Genomic DNA, 22182 nt, shown 5'->3' with positions numbered 1-22182 from the left:
TCTGGGGTCTGAGAGAGACACACAGTGCTCCTGGCATTGACAATGAGGTAAAGAAATACTCGTTTTCTTCTCATTATTTTTCTTTTTTGTGGCAACGTTTTCCATTATTCTGTTGGAAGAAGAGGCACTGCATTATCACAGCTGTGCTTTTGGCACTGCAACAACACAACTGTGCTTTTGGCACTGCTAATGAAAAGTCACCCCATTTATAGACAATTCCTAATATGCCAATTTCATCAGATTTCTCGTAAATGTTCATCAATCTATATATATATATATATATATACACAGGCCAGTTGAAACAAGGGATAATTATATATTCACAGATAACGTGGAGTAATGTTTTGTAAAAAAAAAAGCAAATCACAGTAATTTCATTTAATTAAGATAAATATAAATTAAGATATTCTAAACCTTTAAGAGACATTCCCTTGATTAATTAATTTCCAAGACTCGGTTGACCTGGCCGTGAGAAAGTAAACCCAATTAAAGCTCGAGATGAAGAGCAATTAGCGGGTTCATAATTGAGAAATTATGTGATGGTTATGTAATGAGAGGTGGGAAGGAGGGAGGGAGATGGAGGGAGGTGAGGGTGGTATAATGACACCCAGATGAAAGACCCTCTTCCCTCAACTCACGTAGAAGTCCGGGGCGGTGGTAGCGCTCAGGTTGAGGACGTGGTGCCCTCCTCCTGTCTGAAGACTCGCCTGGAGAAGGAAGTGCTGGCTGAGGCCCCCGCTGCCGCCAGCCACACACCTCACCCTGACGGAGGTGCGTGTCCCCTCCCCCACCGTGCAGTTGCCCGGCGGTTCTGGCTTACCTGAGGGAGAGGAAGGAGGGAAGGGAAGTGTGAGAGAGAGGGCGTGTGTGTGTTGCTCGAGGAGGTGGAGTCGACCGACCCCTGTGGGATCACTCTGCGTGGGAGAGAGGGCGTGTGTGTTGCTCGAGGAGGTGGAGTCGACCCCTGTGGGATCACTCTGCGTGGGAGAGAGAGAGAGAGAGAGAGAGAGAGAGAGAGGGAGGGAGAGAGAAAGAGAGAGAAGGGATAGTTTCTAGATAGGGTCAACCTATGGGGCTACTTTACCTGGGAGAAAGAGAGAGAGGGAGGCAGTTTTCTTTATTTTGGGGGGAGGGGGGTATGGTATGGTATGGTGGGGGGGTAGAGACTTGCCCCGCGAGATGTTTACCCACACAAAACACGACACTTTTTTTTTTTGGGGGGGGGGGGGGAGAAAAGATTTTTTACTGAAGAAGAAAAATCACGTGAGACGAGACAAGCTCTCTAACCTTGACGGCTAACGCAGACCTTGACGGCTGAACGCGTGATCATAGCCATAGTAATAACGAGTAGAAAACCCTCTCGAGTTTGTGACCCACATACACCGAAGTCTGCAGGCTACCGAGATCATTCCCGGAGTGAGAAGCAAGTGCTGTAAGGGAGGGCGGGACGAGACTACGAGACGCGAGGCTCATGTGGCTTAGAAACGAGAAGGTTTAAGAGGCGAGCGAACGCAGTTACTGATGATTTTTAATTCAAGGTTCTTCGACAATCTTGAACTAAGCAGCTATAAAAGGAAGGACTCGCCCCGAGAGAGTGTACTTGTAGAGCGACACCAGAAACACAAATGCATTTAAAATTATGCATAACAGTATGACATCCATGATTTAGGATGTATGCGCCACCGTAGTCATTAGAATCTACAGGCATTTCTCATAGTCATCCATCCGGTTTTCCGCTCCTCTCCACTACTGATGTCTCTTATACCTTCTGCTGACGCAGACCACCTCGAAGGGGACCCCCAACCAATGGTCTGTTGCTTGTAAGTCTTTTGTGTTCCACAAAAGGAAGCAGGGTTTTAACCCAGCCGTGCGCCGCACATAAAGTTGTGCGAGTTCTGTGTACAGTTTTTGGTCGAGTGCAGCATTTTTGTTGGGAATTATTCTTTCATAACTCGTGCGAATATTCCCCAAGCGGGAGGCTTTGAAGAGGTCTTTTAAGAGAGAGAGAGAGAGAGAGAGAGAGAGAGAGAGAGAGAGAGAGAGAGAGAGAGAGAGATGCAGGATGGTCAAGAAGTTACTCTGTAGGTGGTCGCAGAGTAGACAGATCTAGACTGCGCATCGCATCTCAGAAAGCACGATTCAAGGTCCAAAAAAAAAAGAGAAAAAAAATCCCCTGTGTATTCTTGATTATCTCTTTTGACCCTCCCTTGCAGTGGTAAGCGATTCCATCTCTTCTCTTCTCTTCTTCGGTCTTGTACGCCGTTTCTCTACCGTGCGTCCTTCCATACTGATCTGATTAAGTGTTCAAACAGTTCTCTGCATCGGCGTGTGGACGTGGTCGAAAGATAAATGGGATACGACCTCGAGGCTTCGTGTTGGGGCGGGGATAAAGTACCACAGCTGTGGTTGGTGGACCGAGCCTGTCGAGTTAAGCCAGGGATGTGTCCCTGTACGGGGGACATGGCCCGTACCAGCAGGCCTAATGAGTCTCCCGGGGATGTCCATGTCTGGGGACACGGTCGCCCACCCACCCACCCACCTCGGAGACCGAATTAATGAGTCTATTTGAGCTGTCCATGTCCGGATGCCCGAGGACATGCCCCCCCCCCCCCTCACCGACAGCTGTAATGAGGCCATTAAGAATGCCCATGTTTGAGGAACATGCCCCCCCCCCCCCCCCTCGCTGACAGCCCTAATGAGGCCACTAGATGAGGCCATGTTTGAGGAACATGGCCCCCCCCCCCTCGCGGACAGGCATAATAAACCCACCACAGACTCGACCATGAGGCCTTTGGGGGGGCATATGGCCTCTCAGTGACAGGCCCTTAGCCTAGTAGGAGGAGTACCTTTCTCTCTCTCCTGCCGGGGAATAGACCCGACCCCCGCCATCCCATCTCTATAATCCCTCTTCCCCACAACCTTCCCTATTTCCCCTTCTTCCTCCCCTTCCCTGCTCACCTGCGGGAACGATGTGGAAGACGCATGGCTCCCTCTGCGAGCCGATCTCGTTCGAGGCCCAACACAGCAGCGTCCCGTAGTCCAGGGAGGTCATGGGCGTGTAGGTGATGACGCTGTGGCCGCCGGAGGAGGTGAAGCGGCCCTGGGGCACGTCGATGGTGTCCGCCGTGTTGTTAAACATCCACTGGAAGGAGTCTAAGGCCGGGTTGGCCTCCACGGAGCAGTTCACCTCCGCGTCTTCATACCGACCGACGGCGTAGGTGGTGACCTGGCCAGGCGAACACACGGGGGCGTCTGGAGGATGAAGGAGGGAGAGATAGAAAAAGAAAACGTGTTATGTGAAATGACGTCTGGCTCACTGACGGGGTGGTGGTTCTAGAGGGTGAGTGGCAAGACGCGTAGTGCTAAGTAGAGTCAAACAGGCGTTGGTATAGAAGCTGTTGCTTCTATGATGCTCTTTGCTCTAACTGGGGCTCTATGAAGAAGGTGAGGTTGTAGAAACCACTGCGTAGCATAGAGGTTATAGAACACGCGATGCTAATGTTGACGGGTGTGACAAGGGCGTGGGAGACAGCGAGTGGGCGATGGTCTGTAAACTGTTATGTTAACAAAGGCTTATGAAATGGCCAGCAGACGATGCTCTATAACTAGGCATGTTAACAAAGGGGGCCTCTGAGGTTAAAAGAGACAAGTTAACATTATGTCAACTGGTGCAAAACGAGGCCACGTAAGGTAGTGGGACAAGCCAATCCTGGGTAGTGTGAGCTGTTCACACTTGACTTTTAACAAGGCCGGGAAGAAAAGACAATGACGGTATTGTGGAAAAAGGAAAGAGATAGTATTGATCTGGGTCGTGTGTAAGGTTGTAGACTGAGCCGGTGTTGTGTAAACTCGTGCCACAATAAACGTAAAGGAAGTTGTAGTGTAAACGTACAGGAGGTTGAAGTGTAAACGTACAGGAGGTTGTAGTGTAAACGTACAGGAGGTTGTAGTGTAAACGTAGAGGAGGTTGTAGTGTAAACGTAGAGGAGGTTGTAGTGTAAACGTAGAGGAGGTTGTAGTGTAAACGTAGAGGAGGTTGTAGTGTAAACGTACAGGAGGTTGTAGTGTAAACGTAGAGGAGGTTGTAGTGTAAACGTAGAGGAGGTTGTAGTGTAAACGTAGAGGAAGTTGTAGTGTAAACGTAGACGAAGTTGTAGTGTAAGGCAATGCTTTATGAAGGCGGTTAGCTGGATCACTACGTACAACCCTGCTCTTCAGGGCATATATATATATATATATATATATATATATATATATATATATATATATATATATATATATATATATATATATTTCTGGAATCGTTATATTCCAAGTAGGAATCCTGGGAATCCAGGGCAAGAGGAGGGGGGACATAACCTGAGCCATTCAGCTGAAACCGGCGGAGTCCGGCGTAATCCCCCGTGCTGAACAGATGCCATTATTCAGTGCGTATAATACACATTCCCCGCGTACGCATATGAATACATGTGCGCGTATATGCATAAGCATATATGTATACGTGTGTCTCGTTGCTTGCTCACACACCCACGCATATACACACACACACAGACTACTTGATCTTGAGCTCTTGTATGATTATATATATATATATATATATATATATATATATATATATATATATATATATATATATATATATATATAAAGGGATAATCGCACTTCAGTTGGAGTTCAGCTCATTTCGTTTATTGGAACCTTACAATACACTACATATTTTACGTAGGAAATCCGCCGCATCAGGTGTAGACAGTTTCCAAAGTTTCAACTCCCATCACAAACACAAAGGCTTGTACACCACCCCCTTTACCTCCATGCCAGAGTAGACGCTATCCTGGCTCTTGAAGGGAAAGTGTGTGTGTGTGTGTGTGTGTGTGTGTGTGTGTGTGGTGAGGGCGGTTGTGGTTAAGGGGGGGGGGGGTGGTTATACTTAGGGTGGTTGACCAGAGTAAGGGGATGCGTGTCCAACTCTCCTCCTTATGTTATTGTGTCTTGATCATTCTCTCACAACGATTCGGTTGGATAATGGGGTGTGCTTTAAAGTTACCTGGGGGACAGGTTAAAGTTATTAAGGTCATTGGCAGTTAAGACAGATTCAGCGACATTACGGGTAGCATGAGCCGGTGAGGGGCACAGTGTGACTGGGTTGTTAAGAGTCTACAAGGTGATCGTTTTCTCGCCAGTGTTTAGCCACAGCATTACTGTGGTCGTCTCTGCGTATTGAGTGACTGTGCCAATAACATCTTTCAGCTTCTCTTTTACCTGTCTCGCCCATACGTACGTCTTTACGTTTCATACATCTGACGGCGCAGACACTCCCAATTTTCTGACTATTTGGCCTCCTTTTAATAAATGTCTTGATGATAATTATTATATGGGAAGACATCATTAAAAAGCATTGCTGTTTAGTAGCTGTCTTACCTTAGCTAAGTTAGGAGAATAGGACCACATTGAACATTCAGACTCTATCATCCTTTTCGACTGTTGCTACTGGATGTATGTTATGTCTGCCTGGCTTTCCACTGAACCTTGTTCACAAACCACTTGGGATAGCTGCCCAGAGGGACGTCTTCCATGGCTGCAGTCATCTTCTTAGACTCGTGGGATCACATGTACGTAATGCTCTTAAAAACATGGCCCATGACTGCAGACATTTTTTTTTACAGAGTGATCATGGACTGAAATCAATGACTATAACTCTCAGTTTTGGTCGGCTTCCAGTAGATCTTGAGGGATAAGCGATCCGATTCCTTGGTTGTCAACAGAGCAAGAAATGGCAACTTGCCATCTTGTTCCCACTCAGTCTTGGTTTGGTTGAGTAAAGAAAACATCGCAGTCTCGCGACGATGGCCTTGAGGGCAACACATCACCAACGTATCTAAGCCAAATTTTTAAGACGGTTACTGATGGAAATTAGGGTCTCAGCCTCAAAGTATTCCATGAATATGTTACAGAGAACGGGACTTAAAGGGGGTGGTGGTTCCTCATGGTTAAACCAAATTTCTGTCTATAAAGATTTACCCTCAGTATCTTGGATAATGTTATTGGAAACGCAATGAAAGTCTCATTCACCAAACAGAATCTGCCCCTAGTACTGTATCATCAGCAAACAACAAACTGACTCACTTCCAGGCCCTTTCATCCCTAACAGACTGCACACTCGCCCCATTCTCCAAAACTCTGGCAGTAGCATCCTTCACCACCCTATCCATATACAAATTGAATGATCATAGTGACATCACACACCCCTGCCGCAGAACCACACTCGCGTGCAACCATTCACTCTCCTCTCTTCTTACTCGTACACATGTCTTACACCTTTGATAAAAAATTCTCACTGCTTCTAGCAACTTTCCTCCCACACCGTAAATTCTCAAAACCTTCCAAAAGGCATCTCCATCAACCCTGTCATATGCATTCTCCAGATCCAATAATGCCACATACAAATCCATCTATTTCTCCAAGTATTTCCCACACACATTCTTCAAAGCAAATACCTGATCTACACATCCTCAGCCACTTCTGAAACCATACTGCTCCTCCCCAGTCTGATGCTCTGTACATGCCTTCACCCTCTCAATCACTACACTCCCATACAACTTAACAGGTACACTCAACAAACATATATTCATATATATATATATATATATATATATATATATATATATATATATATATATATATATATATATATATATATATTATCTCCATGAAGGAGAGAAACCTGTTTTCAAGTGCAGTGTAAATATTGCTTCTAATGTAAACACATGTTGAGGAACGTGATCTTTTACAAAAGATTGTTTACAGAGAGAGAGAGAGAGAGAGAGAGAGAGAGAGAGAGAGAGAGTCAGCTGGCAGAAGCTGTCACGGTGTTTTACAGATGGGTGGAATTTGCCCCCTGTTCCCTGAACCATTCCTACAGACCCGTACAACGACCATCACTCATCGCTGTACGTGGCCATGTATGAGCAATTATCATAGGCGCTCACCTACACCCTCACCACAGCCACGGCACTCACCTACACCCTCACCACAGCCACGGCACTCACCTACACCCTCGCCACAGCCACAACACTCGCCTACACGCTCACCACAGCCACAGCACTCACCTACACCCTCACCACAGCCACAGCACTCACCTACACCCTCACCCACAGCCACAGCACTCACCTACACCCTCACCCACAGCCACAGCACTCACCTACACCCTCAACCACAGCCACAGCAACGCACTCCGGCTACTCACACTTGATGTCGAGCCTCAGTGAGTTCGAAGTGGTTTCGCCGACCAGGTTCTGGGCTTGGCAGGAGTATAGGCCCGCCTGGGCCCTCACCACCCTCTGCAGCACCAGGCTCTGGTTACTGATGATCACCCCAGCGGACACGTTGTGGCTCAGGAGATCGTTCTGCGAAACAGGGCGAGAGTACAAGCGTTAGACGTGTTATGAGTGAGCGCGCGTGCGTGTGTGTGTGTGTGTGTGTGATGACTCATAACTCCTGAAGGAGAGGGCGACGGCGCTCCACTTCGCGTCGAACGATCCCGGAGGAGAGGAGTGGGGTGTGTGGGTGGGTGTCTCTCTCTCTCTCTCTCTCTCTCTCTCTCTCTCTCTCTCTCTCTCTCTCTCTCTCTCTCTCGCTCGTTCTCGCTCGGATCGTCTCGTCCTGCAAAGAGATGAGGGAAGATCGTCGGGGATTACGACCTCCCAGACCTCCAGGGCTCAGGTAAGCGAGCTCCTCTTGCTGCTGGCTGGCGATTGAGGCTGAAGACGCAAGTGGGAGCTCAGTGCCTCCCGCCAATTGCTGCCGAAGAAATTGGGTGGAAACTGTATTAGATGCTTTCAAACTCCACTACACACATCGACGTGTTCGAGTGGTACGACAAGTGCTAGAGATGAATATTGGTGCTTGTCTCTGGATAGGAAGTTCTTCTGATATTTGGGAGTGCATGGGAAGGACAGATAACAGGAGACCTGATGGTCCACAAAGAGGTTATGTGTTGGAAGACAGTACATGGGAAGGAGAGATAACAGAAGACCTGATGGTCTATGACGAGGTGATCTGCTGGAGGACAGTATATTGGAAGGACAGATAACAGAAGACCTCATGGTCTGTGACGAGGTTATCTGCTGGAGGACAGCATATGGGAAGGACAGATAACACAAGACCTAATGGTCTATGACGAAGGTTATCTGCTGGAGGAAAGTACATGGGAAGGACAGATAACAGAAAACCTGACGGTCCCTGAAGGGGTTATCTACTGTCATGGTTTTCTATGAGATAGAAGCATGACAGTAAGACAGGTGGTTAGGTTAGGTTAGGTTAGGCTAGGTTAGGTTAGGTTGACTCGACCCCACTTCAAAAGACTCAGGAGTGAGGTCCTCCCTCCCTCGCATCCCATCCTGGGTGAGTGGCCCGTAAAGGCTGAGTGACGAGCGTTCAAGAACCTCTCCCTAGATTCAACCCACTTCAAAAAAATGATGTTTGAAATATGTCGGGCAAAACAAAACACACACACACACACACACACACACACACACACACACACACACACACACAGTTGGCAACATTATTGAACATCCCCATCAGGAGCGCTGATGATCATGATGGTAGTGAAAATATGGGTTAAAAAGGACTTTACTAACAATGATATTGACAGTGACAATAACTAGAGATCGTACAGATATTAGAAACTGCATTCTTTTTTCGTGTGTGGAATCTATGAGTATGTGTATCTTTGTACGTGTGTGCATGTGAGATTCTGTGTATGTATGTGTGTGTACAGGTAAGACTCTGTGTGTGTGTGTGTGTGTGTGTGTGTGTGTGGGCAGAGCACCTGGGGGAGGGCCCGAGGCCGCCCTTACCCTCTTCCTCCTCCAGAAGTAGCAGACGGAAGGAGCGCATGAAGAGGTGGTCATCACCATTCCCGGCGCTGATCTCCACCATTTCCTCCAACCATAGTCACCAATAACGACATAGAGACAACCCCCTCACCCTCCCTCCTTCCCACCTTCCCCCCAATCATTTCACCCTCCTCAACCCACCATTTTGACAGCCTGGCCGTACGGTGTGGATATAGACACGGTATAAGGGAGTGCTCTAGCGTCTTATTGACTCCACATTAACACCGTAGCCAACTTCTTACCCTCTAGGAGTTAATGTACCCTCTAGGAGTTAATATATACCCTCTAGGAGTTAATATAACATGTTAAACACCCGGACCAAATGAAACTACATGTGACATCCAGGAAAAAATTTGAGTAAACAGTACAGCGCTGTTATGTTATCAAGATACGAGCGTCGAATGATGATTCTCTTTTGTCCCCCTCTTCCAGCCTTACACCTCCTGTTGATATATGATCTCCCCCAGCCCTCAAATAACGCACTTCTGTTGATATATGATCCCCCCAGCCCTCAAATAACGCACTTCTGTTGATATATGATCCCCCAAACCCCCCAAGTAACGCACATTTGTTACTATATGGCCTCCAGTAACGCACTTCCCCTCGTAGACTTAAAGAGTCAAACAACGGAGAGAGAGAGAGAGAGAGAGAGAGAGAGAGAGAGAGAGAGAGAGAGAGAGAGAGAGAGAGAGAGACGAGGAGGAAGGAGGAGGCACTCACGTTGTGGCGCCAGGAGACCCTGGCTACGCGGGGGTTGGCTTCGATGGTGCACTCGAAGTAGACATCGCCTCCCTCCTTGATGTTCGCCGGGTCCAGAGACGCCCCGAAGCTGCAGGAGGCTGTGGGGAGGTCTGGAAAGAGAACCGGCCCGGGGGTTTACTGTGGGTCGTCTGTAGGAGGAGGAGGAGGAGATGCTGCTGGTGGTGGACGAGGAGGAGGAGGAGATGATGCTGCTGGTGGTGGTGGAGGAGGAGGAGGAGATGCTGCTGCTGGTGATGGAGGAGGAGGAGGAGGAGGAGGAGATGCTACAGCTGGTGGTGGAGGAGGAGGAGGAGATGATGCTGCTGGTGGTGGTGGAGGAGGAGGAGGAGGAGATGCTGCTGCTGGTGGTGGAGGAGGAGGAGGAGGAGATGCTGCTGCTGGTGGTGGAGGAGGAGGAGGAGATGCTGCTGCTACTGCTGGAGGAGGAGGAGGAGATGATGCTGCTGGTGGTGGTGGAGGAGGAGGAGGAGGAGATGCTGCTGCTGGTGGTGGAGGAGGAGGAGGAGGAGATGCTGCTGCTGCTGCTGGTGGAGGACGAGGAGGAGGAGGAGGAGGAGATGGTGCTGCTGGTGGAGGAGGAGGAGGAGGAGATGCTGCTGCTACTGCTGGTAGTGGAGGAGGAGGAGAAGGAGGAAGGGTAGTGGAGGAAAATGCCTCTGGAAACAGGGGGTAAAGAGACGCTCCAGGGAAGTGGGTAAGATGGATTCCAGAAAATGGGGGCTAAGAGCGTATTCTAGGAAATGGGGGTAAGAACACACTCTAGGAAATGGGGCAGGGACACTAGGAAATGGATTAGGAACACACCCTAGGAAATGGGATAAGAACGCATTCTAGAAAGGGGGTTAAGAACACACTCTAGAAATGGGGGAGGAACACACTCCAGGAAATGGGAGTAAGAACCTACTCTAGGAAATGGGGCAGGAACACACTCTAGGAAATGGGGGTAAGAACGACTCCAGGAAATGGGGGTATAGGGACACATCCTAGGAAATGGGCATAAGAACGCCAAAGACGGGAAAAAAAAATTTCTTTAATAATCATAAAAATATAATTTCCATATTAAGATCACGAAGGTCTGGGAGACGGAAGCTGTAAAACGAGGAATTATTTTGTGTGTGTGTGTGTTCAACGTACGTGTAAAACGAAGATTAAACCTCCACAGTAAACGACAAAAATATAAACCAGGTCACCATTTTTCGCAATTTTTTTTTTTTTTTTGAGGGGGGGGGGTGGATGGGTACAATAAACATCGTTTCCCGAATGATGTGGGGGGCGCCGGGCGCGTTTACCGGGCGTCTTGTGTTCTTTGGGAAGGGAGTAAAGAAAACGCATCCAAATATATACTCAACAGTGGCAGATAAGAAATGAAATGGCGGGAAAAAGAGATAGTGTGTCTAGATGTGTTTGTGTGTGTGTGTGTGTGTGTGTGTGTGTTGGTTGTGATGGTAATACTGGAGACGTAAAAAAAAGAGAGAATGTCTTGTTTGAAGAGAGAGAGAGAGAGAGAGAGAGAGAGAGAGAGAGAGAGAGAGAGAGAGAGAGAGAGAGGAGAAGCAAACACACTCATACAAGAAGAAGAATACAAAGAAGAAGGAAAAGAATTAAAAAATAAAGCGACTTAGTTCAAGAAGAACAACAGGTTCCAAACAAGTTAACTATATTCAATATTTCTCCCACACAGCTTCAAGTGAGAGAGAGAGAGAGAGAGAGAGAGACCTTTTTTTTTTTTCCTTTACCAAATGATGTGTGTGTGTGTGTGTGTGTGTGTGTGTGTGTGTGTGTGTGTGTGTGTGTTCGTAAGACCAAGTCCATGTGAGTTGGGGGCCTCTGGGCTGGTGGAGAATTGGGGGTGGGTGGTTTGCCTCACACTTTACCACCTGGAATGATGGAGAATTGGGGGTTGGGGAGGGGGGGGGGAGGTTTGCCTCGCACGCTACCACCTCCCCCCCCCCCCCCCCCCCGACCTGCTGTTCCAACCAGCGACTTGAATATACATACATTCCTGAGTTACTGTACGAAAACAAGAGCCTATTTCCGTGTTACATAAATTGTGTTGAAGGTCTTGTTTGAACTCTCTCTCTCTCTCTCTCTCTCTCTCTCTCTCTCTCTCTCTCTCTCTCTCTCTCTCTCTCTCCGTCTTGTTGTTGTTGTTGTTGTTGTTGTTCTTCTTCTTCTTCTTCTTCTTCTTCTTCTTCTTCTTCTTCTTATTATTATTATTATTATTATTATTATTATTATTATTATTATTATTATTATTATTATCATTATTATTATTATAATTATTATTCTTCTTCTTCTTCTTATTATTATTATTATTATTATTATTATCATTATTGTTATTATTATTATTATTATTATTATTATTATTATTATTATCATTATCATTATTATTATTATTATTATTATTATTATTATTATTATTATCATTATTATTATTATTATTATCATTATTATTATTATTATTATCATTATTGTTATTATTATTATTATTATTATTATTATTATTATTATTATTATTATTATCATTATTATTATTATTATTATCATTATTGTTATTATTATTATTATTATTATTATTATTATTATTATTATTATTATCATTATTGTTATTATTATTATTATTATTATTATCATTATTGTTATTATTATTATTATTATTATTATTATTATTATTATTATTATTATTATTATCATTATTGTTATTATTAATATTATTATTATTATTATTATTATTATTATTATTATTATTATTATTATTATTATTATTATTATTAATATTATTATTATAATTATTATTATTATTATTATTAATATTATTATTATTATTATTAATATTATTATTATTATTATTATTATTATTATTCCTCTTCATTTCGTGTATAAAGATTTATTTTGAGATTCCAACTCAAATATCCAACCCTCATATAAAAAAGAGTTCTCTCTCATCGAACCATTTTCCTTTCTTCGCGTTTTCAAAACCATGATTTAAGAACTTACTTTCTCTAAAGTCCTCTCTCTCTCTCTCTCTCTCTCTCTCTCTCTCTCTCTCTCTCTCTCTCTCTCTCTCTCTCTCTCTCTCTCTCTCTCTCCCTCTCTTTTCATATCCTTTTTAGACCCTGATACATGTAATTTTACCTTCCACCCCTCCCTAAAAAAACGTATATGATTATATATATGTATATATATGTATATATATATATATATATATATATATATATATATATATATATATATATATATATATATATATATATATATATATATATATATATATATATATGAATGTGTTCTCAGTTTATTGCGGTAAACGAGGTGCTTAGGAAGGGGCCCAGTCATTCTTGTGTGGATTTCCTGCATGCACAGTTTCCAGGAATGATGAGCCCTGTGTCTCACCGCTAAGCCTATTCGCTGTTACCAGAATTTCAATAGAAGATTTTTAAGCGTACGGTTCACAGCCGTGGCGGACGGGCGAAGCGAAGTTTCCGGCATGCAAATTCTCTTATATGTGGACGCATGCTTAAAGCAAATACATGATCTAGAATATATATATATATATATATATATATATATATATATATATATATATATATATATATATATATGGTTGGGGATTATGACTGAAAAGAAATACTAAATGTTGTCATTATGATTAAAAAAAAAGAAATGGATAGAAATAGTACGTCAACAAACCCACTTACACTTTACAATCTCTCTCTCTCTCTCTCTCTCTCTCTCTCTCTCTCTCTCTCTCTCTCTCTCTCTCTCTCTCTCTCTCTCTCTCTCTCCTACTGAGAGACGCTGTTGACCACTGAGTAATAACGTGGTGAGAAAAGAGCAAGCACAAATCATGCATGGCCGACTACGCCTGGTGAAAGAGAGAAATGGGTGATTTGGTAAATGGTGACCTTAAACATGGCAGTTTTCCTACTTAAGCAGACATGGAAAACCTTGCTTGTTGCAAAGAGGGGGGGAACTCCAGAGAGGTCGACGTGATAGCAAGGGAAGAGAGAGAGAGAGAGAGAGAGAGAGAGGAGAGGGGTAGATTGGCCCTGAGGGAGAATTAAGACAAAGGAGGGAGGGAGGTTGCCCTTCTTGCATCAGCGGTGGGGAAACATCAGTTCGTAGGAAGTATTGATGAATCGTTCCGTTCCAGCAATACCTGGGGGGCCAGTGTCTGTGTGTGGGGGAAGAAGGGGGAAGTTTGTGTGTGTGTGAGTGAAGAGTTGCACTGGAATGGTGATAATTGACATCCTTCCCACGAATTCATTAACGAACGGGGGTGATTCATACACAAGATAACACGGAAAGGGGGGGAAACACTCGAGTGGGACACGTGATGCAGTGAAACACACACTGTGTGCACGTACGTGTGTGTGTGTGTGTGTGTGTGTGTGTGTGTGTGTATGTGTGTGTGTGTGTGTGTGTGTGTGTGTGTGTTCTTTTTTTTTCCACTGCCGAGACAAAGTGGGTGATTGTGGATTGTCATGGAGGTAGAGAACCATGGAGACACAAGGATTCAGAGTGTATACACACACAGACACACACACATACACACACATACACATACACACACACACACACACACACACACACAACGACAACAACAACAACAACAAAAAAGAAGCTGGCATAATCGTAGCAGACGACCGAGGTAGTTTGCATAATGCTTTCTGAGATGCAAATAGCGTTTGTAATTTTGAGTAAAGGCTGTTGTGAGCGTAAGGTCTCCATCCCCCCCTTGTTCCTCTTCCTCCATACCTTAAATAAGGCTGATGTGTATATATATATATATATATATATATATATATATATATATATATATATATATATATATATATATTATCCCTGGGGATAGGTGGGGGGAAAGAATACTTCCCACGTATTATTCCCTGCGTGTCGTAGAAGGCGACTAAAAGGGGAGGAAGCGGGAGGAGGCTGGAAATCCTCCCCTCTCGTTTTTTTTTTAATTTTCCAAAAGAAGGAACAGAGAAGGGGGCCAAGTGAGGATATTCCCTCAAAGGCACAGTCCTCTGTTCTTAACGGTACCTCGCTAACGCGGGAAATGGCGAGTAGTACAAAAAAAAAGAAAATGTATATATATATATATATATATATATATATATATATATATATATATATATATATATATATATATATATATGATCCTACGTTATATCTGAAGCTCATAGCTTAAGCATTATTGAATGTGATAAAAAAAGAAATATGATCTTTATCTTTTTTTCACTTGATGAAGGAGGTGCATCAGGTGTGTGGGTTCGTCGTATCTCTCTGGTGATGAGGATATGATATCTTAATTGAAATCTTGTTGAGCGCTGTCTTATCAGTACGACCATTACTCCACCAGGACACACACACACACACACACACACACACACACGCACATGACTGATGCATATTTGCAAACCAGATTTTCCTGAGTTTAATGGAGTAAGACTCATGTCGAGACAAAGTGAACTAAGCAATATATATATATATATATATTCTAGCCTAAGCCAGGTACGCAGCATATCGACCCACCCCCTAAAGGGGAAGGATGAACAGCTAAGTTGCCTGTGTACCGACTCCCGCAAGCCATGTCTTCTCCTGCATCCCATTTCAGGGCAGAATTCCCTCCCTCCTTCCCTCTCCCAAACTCTACGCCCTCAACTGTGTGTGTGTGTGTGTGTGTGTGTGTGTGTGTGTGTGTGTTTAGGGGGGGGGGGAGAGATTATTTATACACATTCTGATTGCATATCTAAGGATGGTTTACTCCCACGGACCACATCGGGTCTTCCTACCCACGTCAACCTACATTTTGCTCTACTTTGCGACCTGACGTTGGCAGATGTAGATTAGGTACGAGGAGAGATGCGTATTTATCATATTCTAGTACGGGTACACACCGCCTGGGGGGGTTTTGCTCGCGTGAGTGGTGGAGGAAGACCCCCTTGGACTGAGACTGAAGAAGTTTCGTGCGAAGTGTAGTGAGGGAGGTAGTACGCCACGGCGTACGATGAGGGTATACACCGCGTATAGCGAGGGTAGTATACCGCATATAGTGAGGGTATATACCGCGTATAGCGAGGGTAGTCTACCGCATATAGTGAGGGTATACACCGCGTATAGCGAGGGTAGTCTACCGCATATAGTGAGGGTATATACCGTGTGTAGCGAGGGTAGTCTACCGCATATAGTGAGGGTATATACCGCGTATAGCGAGGGTAGTCTACCGCATATAGTGAGGGTATATAGCGCGTATAGCGAGGGTAGTATACCGCATATAGTGAGGGTATATACTACGTATAGTGAAGGCCACAGTGTGTATCAAAAGACCACGTGCAGTGCAGCGAGGTGTGTAGCGAGGATGCGACCCTACAGCGGGTGGTGGGTGAAGGTTTTTTTACAGCAGTAGTGAAGCAGCAGTGAAGGGATGGGCTGCAGTGACGCAGTGAAGGGATGGGCTGCAGTGACACGTCACGTGTACTTACACTGGACGTCCAGGTCCCACGTGTCCTCGACAGTGGCGGGCGCAGCGAAGGTCTCGGCGATGCACCGCAGGAAGGAGCCGTGGTCGTGGGGCCTCGGGAGGAGCGCCACCCTGCTGGTGGTGACGTTGTGGTCCTCTGAGGTCTGGCGGGGGCAGAGAGACGAGGTGAGGTGAGGTGAGGGAGAGACATGGTGAGGGGGAGACATGGTGAGGTGAGGGAGAGATATGGTGAGGTGAGGGAGAGACATAGTGAGGTGAGGGGAAGAGGAGGTGAGGTGAGGGACATGGTGAGGTGAGGGGGGGACATGGTGAGGTGAGGGAGAGACATGGTGAGTTTAGGGACATGGTGAGGTGAGGGAGAGACATGGTGAGGTGAGGGGGAGACATGGTGAAGTGAGGGGGAGACATGGTGAGGGGGAGACATGGTGAGGTGAGGTGAGACATGGTGAGGTGAGGGAGACATGGTGAGGGAGAGACACGGTGAGGGGAGGGAGAGACATGGTGAGGTGAGGGAGACATGGTGAGGGAGAGACACGGCGAGGGGAGGGAGAGACATGGTGAGGGAGAGACACTTTGAGGGGAGGGAGAGGCATGGTGAGGTGAGGGAGAGACATGGTGAGGGAGAGAGGGAGGGTGAGGGAGGGACAGTGAGGGAGTTGAGGGATGGGAGCTGCTGCTGGTGTCATTCTTCTACTGTCCTCTGGAGTCTATTAGGGAGATGGAGAGAGATAAAGAGAGACAGACAGAGGGGCCAATTTTAGGGAGAGAGAGAGAGAGAGAGAGAGAGAGAGAGAGAGAGAGAGAGAGAGAGAGAGAGAGAGAGAACAGACACGTATACGTACACTCTTGCCTGTCGGTTTGTTGTTGTCCTCGGGGACCTGGTGGGGAGAGAGAGAGAGAGAGAGAGAGAGAGAGAGTTGACCTCCATTCCCCTTGGACAGTAATGTGGACAAGACTGCTAACAGTTGACGTTGTTGTGCGTTGTCTTGCCACGTTTTGTGGGGTGGAAGTAATGGCTGGAGTTTAGGGGAGGGGAAAAGGTCGATTTAAGAAAATGGGGTGTGTGTGTGTGTGTGTGTGTGTGTGTGTAGGAGGAGAGTGGGAGAGGAGGATGGGGCGAGGGGAAAAGGAACCGTCAGTGGAGAGGTATATATAGGAGAGAGAGAGAGAGAGAGAGAGAGAGAGAGAGAGAGAGAGAGAGAGAGAGAGAGAGAGAGAGAGAGAGAGTCTGCGTGTGGAATAATTGAAAGGAAAAAACATAAATTCGGAGAAAATCCATGAGGGTTACGTGAGGAGGGAGGGTGAGGTGGAGGCAGGAGGGTGAGGTGGAGGCAGGAGGGTGAGGAGGGGGAATCTCCATCGTCCTCAGAGGGGTATTTAGGAGGAAGATCGCAAGAGACGTAAGGGCCCTCAGAGGGAAAGGGAAATACTGCTCAGGTTGTGATATTGATGCTCCCTTTGGGGCTGGGGGGTACGTATATTGCTCATGCTGTGTCGGAGTGAGCGACCAAAAGGGAGAGGAATATTGCTCTTGTTGTACCGGAAGAACTCTTATGGAAGGGAAATACTACTCATGATGTGTGACAGAGGCTTTTAAGAGAAAAGAAATGTACACTGAATGTTGAAATAGGGAAGTTCATGGGGGGAAGGAGAAATACTGCTCATGCTATAAGAGAGGGTACTTAGAGTAGGAGGAATACTGCTCATACTATACGAGAAGGTATTCATACTATAAGAGAAGGTTTTAACGTAGGAGAAATACTGCTCAAACTATAAGAGAAGGTCTTAGCATTGGGTAAATACTGCTCATACTATAAGAGAAGGTTCTTAAGGAGAAGAAATACTGCTCAAACTATAGGAATACGTCTTAAAGTAGAAGAAATACTGCTCAAACTATAGAAATACGTCTTAAAGTAGAAGAAATACTGCTCATACCACAAGAATACGTCTTAAAGTAGAAGAAATACTGCTCAAACTATAGGAATAGGTCTTAAAGTAGAAGAAATACTGCTCATACCATAAGAATACGTTTTAAAGTAGAAGAATTACTGGTCATACTATAAGAGAAGATCTTAAAGTAGAAGAAATACTGCTCAAACTATAGGAATACGTCTTAAAGTAGAGGAAATACTGCTCATACTTAAAGTAGAAGAAATGCTACTCATACCATAAGAATACGTCTTAAAGTAGAAGAAATACTGCTCATACTATAAGACAAGAGTGGGAGAAATACTCCTCAATTCTCAAAGAGAGAGTGTAGTAGACTCAAGAGTAAGACACCCCAGGAATCATTACACACCCACATTACTCCTCTGGTGTGCTCGCGTTGTAACCTGGGAATAAAACACGGTCGGTTCACATACCGGCAGATTATACAACGAAGTTCGTTGTTAAACGAGCGTTACGAACTGTTTCGTTAAGCCCATTTGGGAGAGGGGAGGGCGTATCAGGCCAGTGTGGGGAGGAAGAGGAGGAGGAGAGGGGAGAAGAGGAGGAGAGGGGAGAAGAGAGATAATGATAAGAAAGAGCGTGGAAGCAGAAGATAGAGATAGAAGGGAGGGGAAGAAAAGAGATTGGGGTGGAAATTAGGATGTAACTACGTCTGCTACTGGGAAAATATGTTAGGTATAAGGAAAATATGTTACTTGTAAGGAAAATATGTTAGGTATAAAGAAAATTTGTTAGGTGTAAGGAGACTATGTTAGGTCTAAGGAAAATATATTAGGTATAATGAAAATATGTTAGGTATAGGGAAAATATGTTAGGTATAGGGAAAATATGTTAGGTATAGGGAAAATATGTTAGGTATAGGGAAAATATGTTAGGTATAGGGAAAATATGTTAGGTATAGGGAAAATATGTTAGGTATAGGGAAAATATGTTAGGTATAGGGAAAAATGTTAGGTATAGGGAAAATATGTTAGGTATAGGGAAAATATGTTAGGTATAGGGAAAATATGTTAGGTATAGAGATGATATGTTAGGTTCAGGGGGAAGTATGTTAAGTATAAGGATTAGTTTATTAAGTAGAGATAAAGTTAAGTGAGTACCATGGATAATATATTATATATAGGGAGAATATATTATATATAGGGAGACTATATTAGATACAGGGAGAATATGTTAGATACAGGGAAAATATACCTTGAGATAGCGAGAGCATATCGGACATAAGGCACAGATTTCAAAACAGGAAAAAAAAAATACATCAGGTACGAGGAAAATGTGTCACACTGGGGAAAAAATATATTAACCAAAGGGGTAAAATGTGTGATTAATGGGAAGAATGTGTAGCGCTAAGGGGAAAAAATTGTCCAAAGGAAACATATGGTTTAAGTTCACAATATGAGCAAGTGTCAGCCATATATGACCCGAAAAAAAAAAGATAGAAAAAATAAAGCGATGGAAAATTAAGGGAAAAAAAAGGATCAAACTTTAATTACTATTTAGTTATTTCCTGTCATGGGTTAATGGGGAAAAAATCGTGGTGGAAATCAAAAGGATATGATTAGTGTAGGGGAAAAAATATATATAAGATTATCACTTCTGTTTATTTCCCTTGACTGAAAGAGAACCTGGAAATAACTCCCCTCCCGTTTATTTAATTTTCCAAAAGAAGGAACGGAGAGGTGAGCCAAGTGAGGATATACCCTCTAAGGCTCACTCCTCTGTTCTTAACGCTACCTCGCTAACGCGGGATAAGGCCAATATGTATGAAAAAAGTGTATATATATATATATATATATATATATATATATATATATATATATATATATATATATATATATGTGTGTGTGTGTGTGTGTGTGTGTGTGTGAAGGTATAATGGTGTTGGTGTTATACAGATTGTATTTCTCATTTCATTTTCCTCCAGTTTACTGTAACTAAAGACTTCATATCCGCTTACCGGAACATTTAGACAATAAACTGATGGATTACATCACTGTATATATATATGTATATATATATATATATATATATATATATATATATATATATATATATATATATATATATATATTTAGCTTTGTGTTTACTCTTGGTTCTTCGAACATGTATCTATATGCCTCACATACATGCATATATGATAGGCTTATAAATACATGTTTCAAGATCCAATATAGCGAACACAGAGAGCTCAAATAAGATATTACTACGGGGAAAATTGTAACACCGGACGATGTAGATAAAGGAAAAAAAAAATGAAGAAAAAAATGGGAGGATATGATGTCGAGTGGGATACAGTAAAACACGACTTGAGTCCAAGTGTTATAAGCCTGGAGGAATGAAGATCGCTTGTGTTATATAGAGAGGCGCGACCGATCCCCCCCTTACACAAGACAGAAGGACGGGAGAAAAGACCTCATGGATAACGAAGTGGTTTGTAATATAACGTATATCGTAAGGGGGAGAAGCAAGAAAAGGGATATGTAACTAAGGTTGGGGCTAAGATTTTTACCCCCCTCGTAGTGGGAATGGTATATATATATATGAGAGACTATAAGGGAAAGGAAGGGATTAGACAGGAGACGAAGGGAGTTAAGAGTTTAAAGAAGGACTCGGGGAAAGTTAGAAGAACTCTTGGAGTTGAATGACATTTGTCAGTGAGGGGTAAATGACCAGCCAATCGTGGGGGAGGAATATTGTGTCAGGAGATCTCCAATTCTCGATTCTGGGAAGCAGAAAAACCTTTTTTCTTTTCCTTTTCTTTTTTGATCGCGTGACTCGAAAGTCCACTGTGGAGGGAAGGTACTAGGTGACCTGTGTCTTGGTGTGATGCGAGATGTTTTGAGAAATGCGGACAAGAAATAGAGTGGTAATGATGATTAAATATGGTTAGAGGTTCAGTTATCAAGGTAAATGATTGTGAATATCTAGGAGTTAGATTGTATAAAGATAACCAGGTTAACGGCGAGGAAAACTAATGGTTCGATGCCACAATCAAATTCGCTTCATCACAGAAAAGACGGCAAAGTGACCCCCTCTGTAATAAGAACGCCAAGACCTGTTCTCTGTAATGGTTCTCAGGTTACATGACACCTGACGTCCAAGGCGAGTAGGGGAGATGCAAGCGACAGAGTTAAGAGAACTACAGAGATTGATAGAGATGTGTAGCCTGTGTTGGGTTGCATAGAGAAAAGGGATTTTCAGTGTGTGTGTGTGTGTGTGTGTGTGTGTGTGTCGGTGTATGGACCATGGTGAGGTGTCTGAGGATTGGCCGATGGCATGAATATCGCCATTGTATGAAGGGCAAGGAGGGAGGGATACAGGTGAGTGTTTCAGACCATAGAGGCTTGAGTTGGTTGAGTGTAATTGGTGAAGTGGATGGGAAGGTAGTGAGTGAGAGGGTGAAGGCACGCACAGAGCATCAGACTTGGGTGGGTGGAGGAGGAGCAGTGTGGTTTAAGGATGTGTTGATCAGGTGTTTGCATGACGCATGTGTGTCGTAAATACTCAGTGGAAAATTAAGGGTTTGCACTCGGCGTTTATGGATCTGGAGGTAAACATATGATGAAGTTTATAGAGATGCATTGCGGAAGGTCTGGCGAATACGTGGTGTGGTAGGAGAGATGCTTGAAGCAGGGAAAAACTACAGAGAAGAATATATATATATATATATATATATATATATATATATATATATATATATATATATATATATATATATATGTGTGTGTGTGTGTATATATATATATATATGTGTGTGTATATATATATATATATATCTTTTCTTTTTCTTTTAAACTATTCGCCATTTCCCACGTTAGCGAGGTAGCGTTAAGAACAGAGGACTGGGCCTTTTTTGGAATATCCTCACCTGGCCCACTCTGTTCCTTCTTTTGGAAAATTAAAAAAAAAAAACAAGAGGGGAGAATTTCCAGCCCCCCGCTCCCTCCCCTTTTAGTCGCCTTCTACGACACGCAGGGAATACGTGGGAAGTATTCTTAATCCCCTATCCCCAGGGATAATATATATATATATATATATATATATATATATATATATATATATATATATATATATATATATATA

The 22182-nt window shown here is 43.9% G+C and overlaps 1 protein-coding gene across 2 annotated transcripts in view; it reads right to left on the bottom strand.

Moving 5' to 3' along the window:
• Positions 1-22182, bottom strand: part of LOC139752921 (nephrin-like) — a 180234-nt gene that overhangs the window by 9711 nt on the left and 148341 nt on the right. For both annotated transcript variants that reach the window (XM_071668985.1, XM_071668986.1), the window contains exons 8-12: positions 16151-16292; positions 9621-9751; positions 7247-7406; positions 2959-3252; positions 639-820 (exon numbers count right to left, since the gene is read on the bottom strand). In XM_071668985.1, coding sequence (XP_071525086.1) covers positions 639-820; positions 2959-3252; positions 7247-7406; positions 9621-9751; positions 16151-16292 — 909 coding nt within the window. The remainder of the gene's footprint in view (positions 1-638; positions 821-2958; positions 3253-7246; positions 7407-9620; positions 9752-16150; positions 16293-22182) is intronic.

The sequence above is a fragment of the Panulirus ornatus genome, chromosome 13 (assembly GCF_036320965.1).
Source record: "Panulirus ornatus isolate Po-2019 chromosome 13, ASM3632096v1, whole genome shotgun sequence".
In the NCBI taxonomy this organism is placed as follows: Eukaryota; Metazoa; Arthropoda; class Malacostraca; order Decapoda; family Palinuridae; genus Panulirus; species Panulirus ornatus.
The sequence above is the reverse complement of the archived record's forward strand: the minus strand, read 5'-3'. Positions and strand labels throughout refer to the sequence as shown.